This window comes from Nematostella vectensis, chromosome 11, assembly GCF_932526225.1.
Source record: "Nematostella vectensis chromosome 11, jaNemVect1.1, whole genome shotgun sequence".
Lineage (NCBI taxonomy): Eukaryota > Metazoa > Cnidaria > Anthozoa > Actiniaria > Edwardsiidae > Nematostella > Nematostella vectensis.
In genome coordinates, this window is record NC_064044.1 from 15,703,744 (window position 1) to 15,719,364 (window position 15,621).

The window sequence follows — 15,621 nt, forward strand, 5'->3', positions numbered from 1 at the left end:
GTATGAGAATAGAGGGTGCATGTTGAAGGCGGGACATGAAACCAACAAAATTATGTCCGTCTAAGGAATCATCTCGAGAACACTACTCTATCCAATGGATAGAGCTTTCATCATAGTGTTTGGGGGACATTTTTGGGGCGTATGGGGGCTTCCTAGGAGCGAGTTAGTTAAACGTTTTTTTATACTGCGCCCTATTTTATGGTTAACTGTATTCGTCTTTGTTACTGGTAAGAACATGCGATTCGCTAATTGTCATTTGTGCTGACAATGATTATGGGTATATGGTCTAGGATTTGGTAGATTGGACAGAAATGCACCAATTGAACGATTCTACAGAAACTTCATCAACACTTGACAGTTCGTGTATTAGGAGAATAATAATTACAATTATTAATTTTCATTGATTCATGATTCTTCACAACTTTTCCTGACAAATATGAAGTAATTTCCCCGTGCATGTGTAATTTACAAAAAGCTGTAAAGGCTGGTTTCCATATTGTCCTACTTGATCGCAGAGTGAGTTTCCATATTATCCTACTTGATCGTCTGCAATCCAGTGCAATCACATGGAAACAAAATAAAATAAAATATTGGCCCGTATCGATCCAAGGATGATTGAGTCCCCTTGGAAATAAAAATTCGTGTAGCAACATATATTTTCAAAACAAAATATGAATAAAATCCGCACTCTTTGTGTCTTATACTGAAACATTTCAATACCTTCCTTGCATCATGGGGGTTAATATTATGACCCAGGTGTATCATGGGTATTAATGTTATGTCCCAGATATATAAATGGAGCTAATGGACATCATTAAGTCTTTAGTCCTTAGCGCTTTGTTGGCAGAAGTGGAGGAATTGATAGTTGAAATGATGTATACACATGCGTTTATTCTACGAATGTAGCGATGATATTGAAGCACTCCATACAGAGAATGTGTGTGCAGTCTTCGCCGTGCTCGGGCCTAAAGTCTCCGCGACTTCACCAATCTTCAAGATATCTCGCACCGAATACAAGGACACCTTATTTCCATCTCCTCAAATAGCACATTTAAGCGCGATGCTATCCCTTAGATGTCGTAGACTGGCCGTTTGGCAGGTTTTTCCTTGTCTTTCCCGGGTGTTTGGTCTCCTTGTGGCTCAGGTTGCGGATCCACAGAATTTTCTTCCCTTGTCGAAGTCTCCTCTTGCTCCGCTGCTTTCGAGGGCTCGGCCGAACTAAGTGTGGACTGGGACGGGCTAGGAGGGGCCTCGATCGAGTCAGCCTTTTTGACGGCGCGATCCAGCGAGGGACTGGGAGCTAGGATGATGGGCACAGATGGCCTAATGTTATTGGCTAGTGAGCCTAGTTGCGGAGGCGTGGGGTTTTTGTTGCTTAGCGACGGTAGCGGCGGCTGGAGCATGACGCAAACTTGCGGTGCGGAGTCGGGCAGGGAGGAGATGCTTGTACTCTTGGGGGGAGGACTGGTGGGACGGGTAGGGGTAGTAGATCGAGAAACCGCTGAAAAAAAGGCAAAAATTACTACAAGATCCACTTTCTAGCGATCTATGTTTTAGGAGACAGCTTTTTCACACTTGGAATTTAGTTAGGACGACAAAATTGCGGCTAGCTGCGGCACTTAAATATCGATCCATGCGGTTGGTGATACCCAGGGGGAGTGTTATAAAAGAATTTCTGTTCATGCATAGCACCCCACTAATTTTTGCGCTAACGAAATCCAGATTACCCAGTCTTCTATCCACGACTAAAGATACAGCTATAGTACTCACGGTCAGCGGCGGTAGGTGGCTGCGCAGGAGCCTCCGGAGAAGTATCTTTAGCCGCTGACTCAGACTGCCTGATGGTGGGCTCAGACTGACTAATCGTTGGCTCGGGTTGCGGTGCCGCCGGCGAGCTCGCCCTTGATGGGGGCCTGGAGCGGGAGAACAGCTCATTCTTCAGGTTCGGGAGGAAACAGTCTATGCGCTCCCACGTGACCTGCCACAACGCCGAGTACCGATGCACGTCCGAGTCTGACCGGACAAGCCGAGCAGACCCTGAAGGCTCTACGGGACGGTTGCCTAGCGACAGCATGTAGTCCTCCTGATGGAAGATTCCCGCGGTGGACATGACCAGCAGCATGTTCTTAAGAGACTCCGGGATCGCCTCGAACTGTCGACACGACATGTCAACAAGTAAACAACTGTCAACACATCATCTACAAATACACAACTGTCGACACAACACATCATCTACAAATACACAACTGTCGACACAACACATCATCTACAAATAAACAACTGTCGACACAAAACATCATCTACAAATAAACAACTGTCGACACAACACATCATCTACAAATAAACAACTGTCGACACAACATCTGAATTATTATACATCGGAACCTTCACGCACTGTAGATAGTCATTTCGTGCGCCCGTAGCCACCCCTCCAATATCTAGGGGGGGAGACCCTATTAAGAGTTGTCACGTGACAGCTTACCAAAAAAACAATACGGAAGGTTGGAAAAACCCGGAAATAGAAGAGGGGTGGACCCTGGTTTGTGAAGATGACAAATGAATACTTACGAGAAGGTCGCTTTTGTCAGCGTGCATGTACTTGTCCATGAAATCAAGAATAGTAAGCCACAGCGCTGTGAAGGTAGACAGCGATAACAGCGGGCTCAGGTGCTGAAGAAAAACCTGCAGACAACAAACGAACGCTTAAAAACATGGGACAACAAACGAACGCTTAAAAACATTGGACAACAAACGAACGCTTAAAAACATGGGACAACAAACGAACGCTTAAAAACATGGGACAACAATTTCAGCGCTAAGCACAATGAGTCAAAACCCGCCTAGCATCATGGGTAAACGCAGTCAGTGCTAAGCACCATGGGCGAAAAACCGTCTGCGGTCATCTGTTTGATACATTGAGAGAATTATTTATTTTCGTTCACGGGAATCTTACTCACGCGCAAACCACATGCGAAAATGATAATATTTACAAAAAAAAGTATGAAATACAGAAAGCAAAATTCGTTAGAAACAATAATATTTTAATATTCGCTAGAAACAATATTATCTGATTTTGTATAAGACAAGGATGGGCAAAACAAATGGGTGTTGACCATACACATTCGACCCTATGTATGGCCCACGCTACAGAAAAACGGACTCAGGTTTGAAAAACTTTAGTATCACTGAAAATACTAAACACTGAAATGGCTTCCCATAGGCTCAGCTGTAGGGGATTATGTACCATAGGCTCAGCTGTACGGGATTATGTACCATAGGCTCAGCTGTACGGGATTATGTACCATAGGCTCAGCTGTAAGGGATTATGTACCATAGGCTCAGCTGTAAGGGATTATGTACCATAGGCTCAGATGTACAGGATGTAGCATGGGTGTAATAAGATAAAGGGGTTTAGAAGCCCGCAGTGTTTAGGTACCTTGGACAGCAGTGTGGCAGCTCGCATGCGCGTCTCTTCCAAGCCAATGGGGTCGTCGGGGTTCGGGACCTCCAGTAGGCGAGACAACATCGGGAATAACACCTAGTACGAGAGCGCACAATGGTATCAGGAGAAATGTCCGCTTACGGGTGTCTGAATAAAGGTGTGAGTACTTACCTTATTAAAGCAGGATTCCCACTCGACGGCGCTCAACACCTGCATGTCCTGTACCAGCAGTGCACGCTGTAGGAAGGTCAACGCCGACATGCGCACCTCCTTGCGATTATCACAACACAGCCGCGCGATGCCTTGCAGTAGAGGGCACCAGCACTTGGTCCAGAGGAAGCTCATCTCCGCACCTGTCTCGGACAGCTGCTCCATCTGGACGGATCCCTCTGAATCAGGGAGGGAGCTCAGGCTGGGGGGGTCTGAAGCCTCTGTGGGGTCTATGGTTTCGTCCTGACTTGCGGCGAGTGGTTGTGCCTGGTCGACATCACTCTTGAAATCATTGCGGCCGTAGAAGCTAGCCGCGCAGGTGTGCAGCGCGTACATGAGCTCGATCAGTTGGAGTGCCATTGCATCGTACGCGTTATTGATAGTCTCGTAAATCTCAAGTTCGTCTTCACTCGTCGCAGGACTGCTCCCGGCTGAGCGGGCCGCTTTTCGCTTGGTGATAGCTGTAGGGCTCTTTTTGGATGACTTGGCAGGTACCCCCTTTTTACTGGATCGTCCCCAGCTCCCGCTCTTATTGTCAGCGCTCAGGTCTTTAAGGTTCTTCTCGTTCTGTCTGAAGCCAGTGCCGCCATTCAAGCTCGCTTCTGTGTAGACTCTGACCGCGTGTACGCAGTGAAGGAAGTTTTCCTTGCTGACATGCGCGCAGTCTTGTATCAGGAAGGTCAAGCTTTGACAAGACTTAACGAAACACTTGCTGTCGTGCTTGTTTAGCTGTACGCTGACAGTCAGGTCGTATTGATTGATCGGTGACCCTTCCGAGTCCTCCTTAGAGATCAGCAACCATGCATCGCCTACTGCCGAAGCACTGATATCCGGCTCAGCCTCGATTGCAGTGAACAAGCCGATCTGACTATCACAGCTTGATACACCATCTGAGATCCCAGAATCAGAGTCTGCTTTGTCCGGTTTTGGGCCGGGCGTGACGGTAGGAGGGGTGGCTGCGGCCCCTACGCATTCGAGGAGGGTGAAGACGGTAACCCAGTCACGAGTGGACGTGATGCTTGCCGCGTTGGTGCGAAGAAGCTCATGGAGGCCGAAAGAGATCTGCCGCCCACACGCCATTAGTACGCTGTGTTTCATCATGAGTAGGACACGTAGCGTGGTCAGGACCTCGTTAGAGATCTCTTCCTTGCGAAGGAGACGGATGGCCAGGCGGAGCAGACCAACAACTGAACGCTCCACTAGACAGCTGTAGGAAATACAAGGGGTTCAGGGGCGTAGCCAGGGTTGGGGTGGGAAGAGGGGGCGTAGCCAGGGTTGGGGTGGGGTTCAGGGGCGTAGCCAGGGTTGGGGTGGGGTTCAGGGGCGTAGCCAGGGTTGGGGTAGGGTTCAGGGGCGTAGCCAGGGTTGGGGTGGGATTCAGGGGCGTAGCCAGGGTTGGGGTGGTGTTCAGGGGCGTAGCAAGGATTGGGGTGGGGTTCAGGGGTGTAGCCAGGGTTGGGGTGGGGTTCAGGGGCGTAGCCAGGGTTGGGGTAGGGTTCAGGGGCGTAGCAAGGGTTGAGGTGGTGTTCAGGGGCGTAGCCAGGGTTGGGGTGGGGAGAGGGGGCGTAGCCAGGGTTGGGGTGGGGAGGGGACGGGAAGCAACTAGCCTATCACACGCAAAACGTGTATTTTGCGGGGTTCACGTTTTTCCTGTGGTTTTGTTATACGGCAAACAGGTTTTCTTTCTTTTCTAATCTTTTCTAAGCAGTAGAGAAACACCCATTTATTTAAAAAAATAACAGCTTCCAGTTAGCTATTGCAGAAACCAATTATTTAACTAATAAACTGTGTATACTACGAGTTTTTTTCGCACTCTGTTGCTGTGTGTTTTACGCTGTGGAATTCAAGAGTTTAGGAATTAGAAGTAAACAAAGGGGATTTTGCTTACTCACCCTACTCAGCTGTAGACATGATAATCTCAAAGTCGGGCACATATTCCGTTACTATAGACATGATAATCTTAAAGTCGGGTACATATTCCGTTACTATAGACATGATAATCTAAAAGTCGGGTACATATTCCGTTACTATAGACATGAGAATCTAAAAGTCGGGCACATATTCCGTTACTATAGACATGATAATCTTAAAGTCGGGTACATATTCCGTTACTATAGACATGATAATCTCAAAGTCGGGTACATATTCCGTTACTATAGACATGATAATCTTAAAGTCGGGTACATATTCCGTTACTATAGACATGATAATCTCAAAGTCGGGTACATATTCCGTTACTATAGACACGATAATCTCAAAGTCGGGTACATATTCCGTTACTATAGACATGATAATCTCAAAGTCGGGTACATATTCCGTTACTATAGACATGATAATCTAAAAGTCGGGTACATATTCCGTTACTATAGACATGATAATCTCAAAGTCGGGCACATATTCCGTTACTATAGACATGAGAATCTCAAAGTCGGGTACATATTCCGTTACTATAGACATGAGAATCTAAAAGTCGGGTACATATTCCGTTACTATAGACATGATAATCTAAAAGTCGGGTACATATTCCGTTACTATAGACATGATAATCTAAAAGTCGGGTACATATTCCGTTACTACAGACATGATAATCTTAAAGTCGGGTACATATTCCGTTACTATAGACATGATAATCTTTAAGTCGGGTACATATTCCGTTACCATAGACATGATAATCTTAAAGTCGGGTACATATTCCGTTACTATAGACATGATAATCTAAAAGTCGGGTACATATTCCGTTACTATAGACATGATAATCTCAAAGTCGGGTACATATTCCGTTACTATAGACATGAGAATCTAAAAGTCGGGTACATATTCCGTTACTATAGACATGATAATCTAAAAGTCGGGTACATATTCCGTTACTATAGACATGATAATCTAAAAGTCGGGTACATATTCCGTTACTACAGACATGATAATCTTAAAGTCGGGTACATATTCCGTTACTATAGACATGATAATCTTTAAGTCGGGTACATATTCCGTTACCATAGACATGATAATCTTAAAGTCGGGTACATATTCCGTTACTATAGACATGATAATCTAAAAGTCGGGTACATATTCCGTTACTATAGACATGATAATCTTAAAGTCGGGTACATATTCCGTTACTATAGACATGATAATCTTAAAGTCGGGTACATATTCCGTTACCTGTGATGGGTGGCGTTGATGATGATGTTGGACAGATGATCTCGAACGGTGTGCCACAGAAGCGACACTCGGTCCCTGAAAGAATCAAGTGTGTGTGGTCATGTGTGGCGGCGCCCCTTTTATACAATGCCAGGGGAAACTTCGACCGATGGAATCTCGCTTATTTTCTTTACATGAAGTTCCGTACAATTGCCGCATTGGTGCCCTACGTGTAATCACCGCCATTGTGTCCTACGTGTATGTGTTACTTAACCTAAGGTACTATGTAAAATGACGTGTCTGAGTATAACCTAACCTATTATGTAAATGACGTGTATGAGTATAAAACAATGTTATACTGTGTATAATGTGTAATTGTGTGCTAGGTGTGTCAAATAACGTGTATGAGTGTAAAACAATTTTTACAATGTGTAATTGTGTCCTACAAGTGTATAATGCGTACATTTACAAGTGTTTACTGTGTCCTACGTGTGTATACTTTGTCCGACATGTGTATAATGCGTACATTTACAAGTGTTTACTGTGTCCTACGTGTGTATACTTTGTCCTACATGTGTATAATGCGTACATGTACAAGTGTTTACTGTGTCCTACGTGTGTATACTTTGTCCTACATGTGTATAATGCGTACATGTAGGAGACAGTGTACAAGTGTATACTGTGTCCTACATGTGCATAACGCGTACTTGTGTCTGATGAGGTATTATGGTGCACCGTACCTATTCTGCAGCACCACGCGTATAAGTAACTCGAGGCAGAATCCCGCCGCCTCCTCGTCACAGTGCGCACCCACAGACTCGTACGTGTCGGGGTTGGACGTGAACGTAAGAACTTTGATCAGCTCATTCAGTGACTCAAACCGCAGGAACTTGCTCTCTGTGATCAGCAGCTCAGGGTGGAGGTCCTTTAACAACAACACTGGGTTTAAAGTCCGACTTGAGTGACAATGAATTGAAGATAGTATTTGTTAACTATATGCCAAATATTTGTTATCTATATGCCAAGTATTTGGTAACTATATACTAAGAACGTGTTAACTATATGCCAAATATTAGTTAACTATATGACAAGTATTTGTTAACTATATGCCAAGTATTTGGTAACTATATACCAAGTATTTGTTAACTATATGCCAAGTATTAGTTAACTATATGACAAGTATTTGTTAACTATATGCCAAATATTAGTTAACTATATGACAAGTATTTGTTAACTATATGCCAAGTATTTGGTAACTATATACCAAGTATTTGTTAACTATATGCCAAGTATTTGGTAACTATATGCCAAGTACGTGTTAACTATATGCCAAGTACTTGTTAACTATATGCCAAGTATTTGTTAAGTATATGTCAAGTATTTGTTAACTATATGCCAAGTATTTGTTAACTATATGCCAAGTATTTGTTAACTATATGCCAAGTATTTGTTAACTATATGCCAAGTATTGTTAACTATATGCCAAGTATTTTTTAACTATATGCCAAGTATTTGTTAACTATATGCCAAGTACGTGTTAACTATATGCCAAGTATTGTTTACTATATGCCAAGTACGTGTTAACTATATGCCAAGTATTGTTAACTATATGATAAGTACTTGTTAACTATATGCCAAGTAGTTTTAACTATATGCTAAGTACTTGTTACTATATGCCAAGTACTTGTTAATTATATGCCAAGTATTTGTTAACTATATGCCAAGAATTAGTTAACTATATGCCAAGTATTGTTTACTATATGCCAAATATTAGTAAATTATATGACAAGTACGCGTTAACTATATGCCAAGTACTTGTTAACTATATGCCAAGTATTTGTTAACTATATGCCAAATATTTGTTAACTATATGCCAAATATTAACTATATGCCAAGAATTAGTTAACTATATATTGTAAGTATTGTTAACTATATGCCAAGTACTTGTTAATTATATGCCAAGTATTTGTTAACTATATGCCAAATATTAACTATATGCCAAGAATTAGTTAACTATATACCAAGTATTGTTAACTATATGCCAAATATTAGTAAATTATATGCCAAGTATTTGTTAACTACATGCCAAATACTTGTTAACTATATGTCAAGTACTTGTTAACTATATGTCAAGTACTTGTTAACTATATGCCAAGTACTTATTAACTATATGTCAAGTACTTGTTAACTATATGTCAAGTACTTGTTAACTATATGTCAAGTACTTGTTAACTATATGTCAAGTACTTGTTAACTATATGTCAAGTACTTGTTAACTATATGTCAAGTACTTGTTAACTATATGTCAAGTACTTGTTAACTATATGTCAAGTACTTGTTAACTATATGTCAAGTATTGTTAACTATATGTCAAGTACTTGTTAACTATATGCCAAGTACTTGTTAACTATATGTTCTCACTCTGATCATGAGTTGTGCTTGTTTCTGAGCCTCCTTGTCTTCAGGTGTCTGACCACGAGTGTTCGCAGGCTCAGGATTCACAAGGTATTGGTACCACGAGAAGATAGATGTGTCTTGTCTACAGAGATAGAACATCATCTTATACAAGGCAGAGGGCTTATAATGGCACACACCAAGAGCACAAGTACCACGAGAGGATGGACATGTCTTGTCTACAGAGGGTTGTCTGTCAGGGTTCTTAGAAAAACTATGAGTCAGGGTTCTTAAAAAAAACCATGAGTCAGGGTTCTTAGAAACACTAGGGTAAAGGTTCTTAGAATCACTATGGGTCAGGGTTCTTAGAATCACTATGGGTCAGGGTTCTTAAAAACACTATGGGTAAGGGTTCTTAGAAACACTATGGGTAAGGGTTCTTAGAAACACTATGGATAAGGGTTCTCAAGAACACAATTGGTCAGAGTTCTCAGAAACACTAAGGGTCAGGGTTCTTAGAAACACTATGGGTCAGGGTTCTTAAAAACACTATGGGTCAGGGTTTTCAGAAACACTATGGGTCAGGGTTCTCAGAGACACTATGGGTAAGGGTTCTTAGAAACACTATGGGTAAGGGTTCTCAAAAACACAATCGGTCAGAGTTCTCAGAAACAGGTCAGGGTTTTTAGAAACACTATGGGTCAGGGTTCTTAGAAACACTATGGGTCAGGGTTCTTAGAAACACTATGGGTCAGGGTTCTTAGAAACAATATGGGTCAGAGAATGCGAACGCATGCGGAGCACATAGAAAAAAAAACGTTTTTTATCTGTTTCTATCTATAATAATTTGCTTTTTCCATTGCTACTAGTTTGGAATTGAACACCAAACGAGAATGCATTTTTCTTTTTGAACTCGTTGCCCTAGATGTGGTTGCCTTACATGCTTAAGGTCGCTATTGTCGCATAAAGCAAGAGGTAGAAGGACTGGGTTCTACTGACCTTGCTGTTGGGAGCTCCTCCTTCAGCAAACTGACTCGGCCGCTGACGAAATCCTCCGCCTGCAATACCATATAAGCAAGAGTTTAACAAGCTGATTCCCCTGATGTGAAACATTAACGCGAGAAAGTAGCAACAAAAAGAACAGTTTTCAGACCATACATTTGCATTACCATTTACATTACCACAACTATCACCAATACCATCATCATTACCATCGCCATCACCATTACTATCACCACCACCACCCTTATCATCATCACCACCACCGTCACCATTACCATCACCACCACTATCACCATTACCATTAACATCATTACCACTATCATTATTACCATCACCACCACCATCACTATCATCACCACCACTATCACCATTATCATCATCACCACCCTTATCACCACCACTATCACCATTACCATCACCATCACCCTTATCACCACCACTATCACCATTACTATCACCACCACTATTACCATTACCATCACCACCACTATCGCCATTACCATTATCACCACTATCACCATTACCATCACCAACACTATCACCATTACCATCACCACCACTATCACCATTACCATCACCACCACTATCACCATTACCACCACCACCACTATCACCATTACCATCACCACCACTATCACCATTTACATTATAACCATCATCACTATCATCACCATCACTATCATCACCATCACTATCACCACCACTATCACCATCATCATCACCATTACTACCATCATATACACGCGTACGGTAACGCACCTCGACCATGGACTTTGGTAGGAGCTTGGCCTTGAAGAGTTGCAGCATGCAGTCCATAATATTCTTCCATCCTTCTCTCAGGATATCACCATGGCGATGGGCGAGGGCGAATAGCGTGCGTGCTGACTGCTGGGCCTTCAGATTGCTCCCAAACGCCACAGCTAGAGACTCACCCGCCTGCAGCAGACAAATAAGAAATCACGTGACCTTTTGGGTATCAAACTCACCCGCACAAAACCAGCAACAAAGTCTCCGTGTCAAAAAGGATTATTTTCATCAAAAGATATCATTTTTTGGGCCGCTCTCTGGCGTGACAGCCTCACCCATTTCTGTGTTAATTTTGGCATGAGTTTGCACATCTTGGTGCAAGTCGGCTATTGAACGCTTATTAAACGCCGTGAGTACCTTTAAGCTGATATCAGAAAACTTACGCAACGGCACGGCGACGCCTTGGAGAACGCGACTAAAACAATGCTTTGATACTCAGCCTGCGCTCAATTCTATAAGGGACCTCAAGTGCCGTCTAAACGAGCACATTTGTATTGTATATAACATATAACATTTGTATTGTATATAAAAACTATACTGTTGTTTTGTCTGCGTTATTTGTTTGGTCTATCAAATGTTATGGTTTGAGGAACGTACAGACATTACCTAGAAGCAGTATTAACGAACCACTTCCACATCACATCAGCTCGATGCGAGACGTTCAAATCACAATGTTGTATGTATCAGAAAGTCACTTATCAAACCCGACTAGGAATTTTTCCTTATTAAGCATGACAATGACTCTTTTCGAGCTGGCCAAAATCGTACTAAATTTACTTGTGCACTGCTTGTGGGACATTGTGCTTGTGAAACATTGTGTTTGTTGCGTTACCTCGGGAGGTGCGAGAAGGGTGGTGAACTTGCACAAGGAGATGACCAGGTTGTCAAACACATCAGACAGGCTGTAGTGCGCCGAGATTAGCGAGCACTTCCTGGAAAACGTGTATGCATCAGTCATAAAACTCAGACAATCTAAAGTATACGAAGGACAAAAATTCAAGGATTGACTGAGGCATACCCCCCACTGGACAGATTGACTGAGGCATACCCCCACTGGACAGATTGACTGAGGCATACCCCCACTGGACAGATTGACTGAGGCATACCCCCACTGGACAGATTGACTGAGGCATACCCCCACGGGACAGATTGACTGAGGCATACCCCCACGGGACAGATTGACTGAGGCATACCCCCACGGGACAGATTGACTGAGGCATACCCCCACGGGACAGATTGACTGAGGCATACCCCCACGGGACAGATTGACTGAGGCATACCCCCACGGGACAGATTGACTGAGGCATACCCCCACGGGACAGATTGACTGAGGCATACCCCCACGGGACAGATTGACTGAGGCATACCCCCACTGGACAGATTGACTGAGGCATACCCCCACGGGACAGATTGACTAAGGACGCATTAATACAGTGCGAGACTCGGTCGGTCACTGAAATCTTATTATCCCGAACATTTCTGTAACCGAAATCTTATTATCCCGAACATTTCTGTCACTGAAATCTTATTATCCCGAACATTTCTGTCACTGAAATCTTATTATCCCGAACATTTCTGTAACCGAAATCTTTTTATCCCGAACATTTCTGCAACCGAAATCTTATTATCCCGAACATTTCTGTCACTGAAATATTATTATCCCGAACATTTCTGTCACCGAAATATTATTATCCCGAACATTTCTGTCACCGAAATATTATTATCCCGAACATTTCTGTCACCGAAATTTTATTATCTGAACATTTCTGTCACCGAAATATTATTATCCCGAGCATTTCTGTCACCGAAATATTATTATCCCGAACATTTGTGTCACCGAAATCTTATTATCCCGAACATTTCTGTCACCGAAATTTTATTATCCCGAACATTTCTGTCACCGAAATCTTATTATCCCGAACATTTCTGTCACCGAAATCATATTATCCTGAATATTTCTGTCACCGAAATTTTATCATTCCGAACATTTCTGTCACCGAAATATTATTATCCCGAACATTTCTGTCATCGAAATATTATTATCCCGAACATTTCTGTCCTCGAAATATTATTATCCCGAACATTTCTGTCACTGAAATTTTATTATCCCGAACATTTTGTCACCGAAATATTATTATCCCGAACATTTCTGTCATCGAAATATTATTATCCCGAACATTTCTGTCACCGAAATCTTATTATCCCGAACATTTCTGTCACCGAATTCTTATATCTCGAACATTTCTGTTACCGAAAACTTATTATAGCAAACATTTCTGTCACCGAAATCCCATTCCCGATCATCGATGATCTCGTGCGACACCTCTGCCAGGAAGCTCCGAACTATTGTGGACATACTGCTATCTCATCAACCAATAACATTAATCATGTGACGTGTAGAATCACCTGAATCCAGTGATGGCCTTTTGCACGACACTCTTCTCCACGCCGTTGTCATACACATAGGAGAGTGCCGCGACGGTGGGCCCCCAAATGATGCAGAACAGATCTTGATCGAAGCTTGAGCCGACAGCGCTCACGTACTTCCCTTCAGGAGTGAGGCTTCGCTTTAAGAGAACCTAAAATGAAATGAGATGTTCAAAGTTGGCTGTAATTGATGATCATGACGATGATCACAACGACGATGATGATGATGGTGATGATGACGGTGGTGATGATGGTGGTGATGACGGTGGTGGTGGCGATGGTGGTGAATGAGTGATGGTGATGGCGATGATGATGATGATGGTGATGCCAATGATGATGGTGATGATGAAGAAGATGATGATGATAGTAATGATGATGATGGATGGCGATGACGATAGTAATGATGATGATGATGATGATGATGATGATGATGATGATAGTAATGATGATGATGATGATGATGATAGTGTAATCACAGGGCATCACCTTCCATTCATAGGTATCTCGTATTCTCCCCGTCCGCTCGGCCGGCATAACTATTTCCTCATTCCTAGAACAAAGCGGGCACAGTTTGACATCCATATCAAATAGAATCGCATCTCTGAATGGCATCTGGGCATGTCTATCGCAGAATACCAAAAAAATAGCCCATGAGCCTTTTTTGCTTTAAAAGGATTGGAATATATTTTTTATAGTCTGTCTCAGATTAGATTCGGGGCTACTTTTGCAAAGCATTCAGAATGAAATATTTCCTAGCCTCGAAGTCTTAGCTAGAGAGACTACTATGATGCAAATTAAGGATTTCGAGCATCAATATTCGGTACTGTCGGGTAACAATGATCTATTTTCCCTGGTACCTCCCTAATCTAGCATCAATCGCAAGAGATGAGATGATTGAGATGTGCGCAGCGAAAAGGGATGTAGAAGCAGCTTACTTGATGCAGGTGAAGATTTCTTCCAGCATGGTAGCGGGGAAGTCATTTCCGCCGTTTATCTTGCGTAGATTGCGTTTGAAATCCTAGAGCAGGGACCAGCAAATACGTGAGACTCATATTAGGGGTGTTTCTTGTCCTAATCAGCGGTTTTTGACGTGTGATGAAAAGGGATGGGGTTGCCCATCTGTATTTCTGGCAGATAAAATTCACGAGTGCCACTTTGATAACGATTTTCCAGTGTGTACAAGCCTGTTGAGGAACGTTCCCGACTGTCACGCATTTGGCCACTGCGCTTTTCCATTAATTCTCGTTTTGTTAATAAGCCTTTTTGTGTGTATGTGTTTGTCTGTTCGTACCGTATTTTTGAATAATTTCTACTTTCTAAACTGATCCGCCAAGATTAGTTTCAGACTACTTGCGGACCGATTAAACTAATGTGTCAAATGGATGCTTTGAGTGGCTCGGTATTGTGCGGGGTTGTAAAATTGCGCCGTGATTAGCATTCTGTGGTCTCACGCTAAGATGTACCTCTAACACCATGGGCTTCTGCTGCTTTATGTTGGCGTTGTGCTGGTCGACGTTCAACATGATGACGGCATAGGCCAGGGTGAATACCGCGTCCTTGTTGGCGTACACCTCGGGGTTACACTCCTACAAGAACAACACCGTGGTAAGGGGTGAGGAAAACATGATAACACTAGGGGAACAATGCGATGGGTTGAGAGAAACACGTGGGGATTACACTCCTACAAGAACAACACCATGGCAAGGGGTGAGGAAAACATGGTAACACTAGGGGAACAATGCGATGGGTTGAGAGAAACACGTGGGGATTACACTCCTACAAGAACAACACCGTGGCAAGGGGTGAGGAAAACATGGTAACACTAGGGGAACAATGCGATGGGTTGAGAGAAACACGTGGGGATTACACTCCTACAAGAACAACACCGTGGCAAGGGGTGAGGAAAACATGGTAACACTAGGGGAACAATGCGATGGGTTGAGAGAAACACGTGGGGATTACACTCCTACAAGAACAACACCGTGGCAAGGGGTGAGGAAAACATGGTAACACTAGGGGAACAATACGATGGGTTGAGAGAAACACGTGGGGATTACACTCCTACAAGAACAACACCGTGGCAAGGGGTAAGGAAAACATGATAACACTAGGGGAACGATACGATGGGTTGAGAGAAACACGTGGGGATTACACTCCTACAAGAACAACACCGTGGCAAGGGGTGAGGAAAACATGGT

General features: G+C 43.1%; 1 protein-coding gene across 3 annotated transcripts in view; it reads right to left on the reverse strand.

The window, feature by feature from the left end:
• Positions 1–346: 346 nt before the first annotated feature.
• Positions 347–15,621, reverse strand: part of LOC5502459 (Golgi-specific brefeldin A-resistance guanine nucleotide exchange factor 1) — a 38,174-nt gene continuing 22,899 nt past the window's right edge. For all 3 annotated transcript variants that reach the window (XM_048734663.1, XM_048734662.1, XM_048734664.1), the window contains 15 exons: positions 14,887–15,009; positions 14,359–14,441; positions 13,910–13,973; positions 13,403–13,575; positions 11,829–11,928; positions 10,949–11,125; positions 10,187–10,245; positions 9,215–9,332; positions 7,534–7,718; positions 6,815–6,889; positions 3,614–4,859; positions 3,437–3,538; positions 2,569–2,682; positions 1,771–2,152; positions 347–1,501 (listed from right to left, as the gene is read on the reverse strand). In XM_048734663.1, the coding sequence (XP_048590620.1) occupies positions 1,071–1,501; positions 1,771–2,152; positions 2,569–2,682; positions 3,437–3,538; positions 3,614–4,859; positions 6,815–6,889; positions 7,534–7,718; positions 9,215–9,332; positions 10,187–10,245; positions 10,949–11,125; positions 11,829–11,928; positions 13,403–13,575; positions 13,910–13,973; positions 14,359–14,441; positions 14,887–15,009 (3,432 nt within the window). In that variant the 3' untranslated portion in view covers positions 347–1,070. The remainder of the gene's footprint in view (positions 1,502–1,770; positions 2,153–2,568; positions 2,683–3,436; positions 3,539–3,613; positions 4,860–6,814; positions 6,890–7,533; positions 7,719–9,214; positions 9,333–10,186; positions 10,246–10,948; positions 11,126–11,828; positions 11,929–13,402; positions 13,576–13,909; positions 13,974–14,358; positions 14,442–14,886; positions 15,010–15,621) is intronic.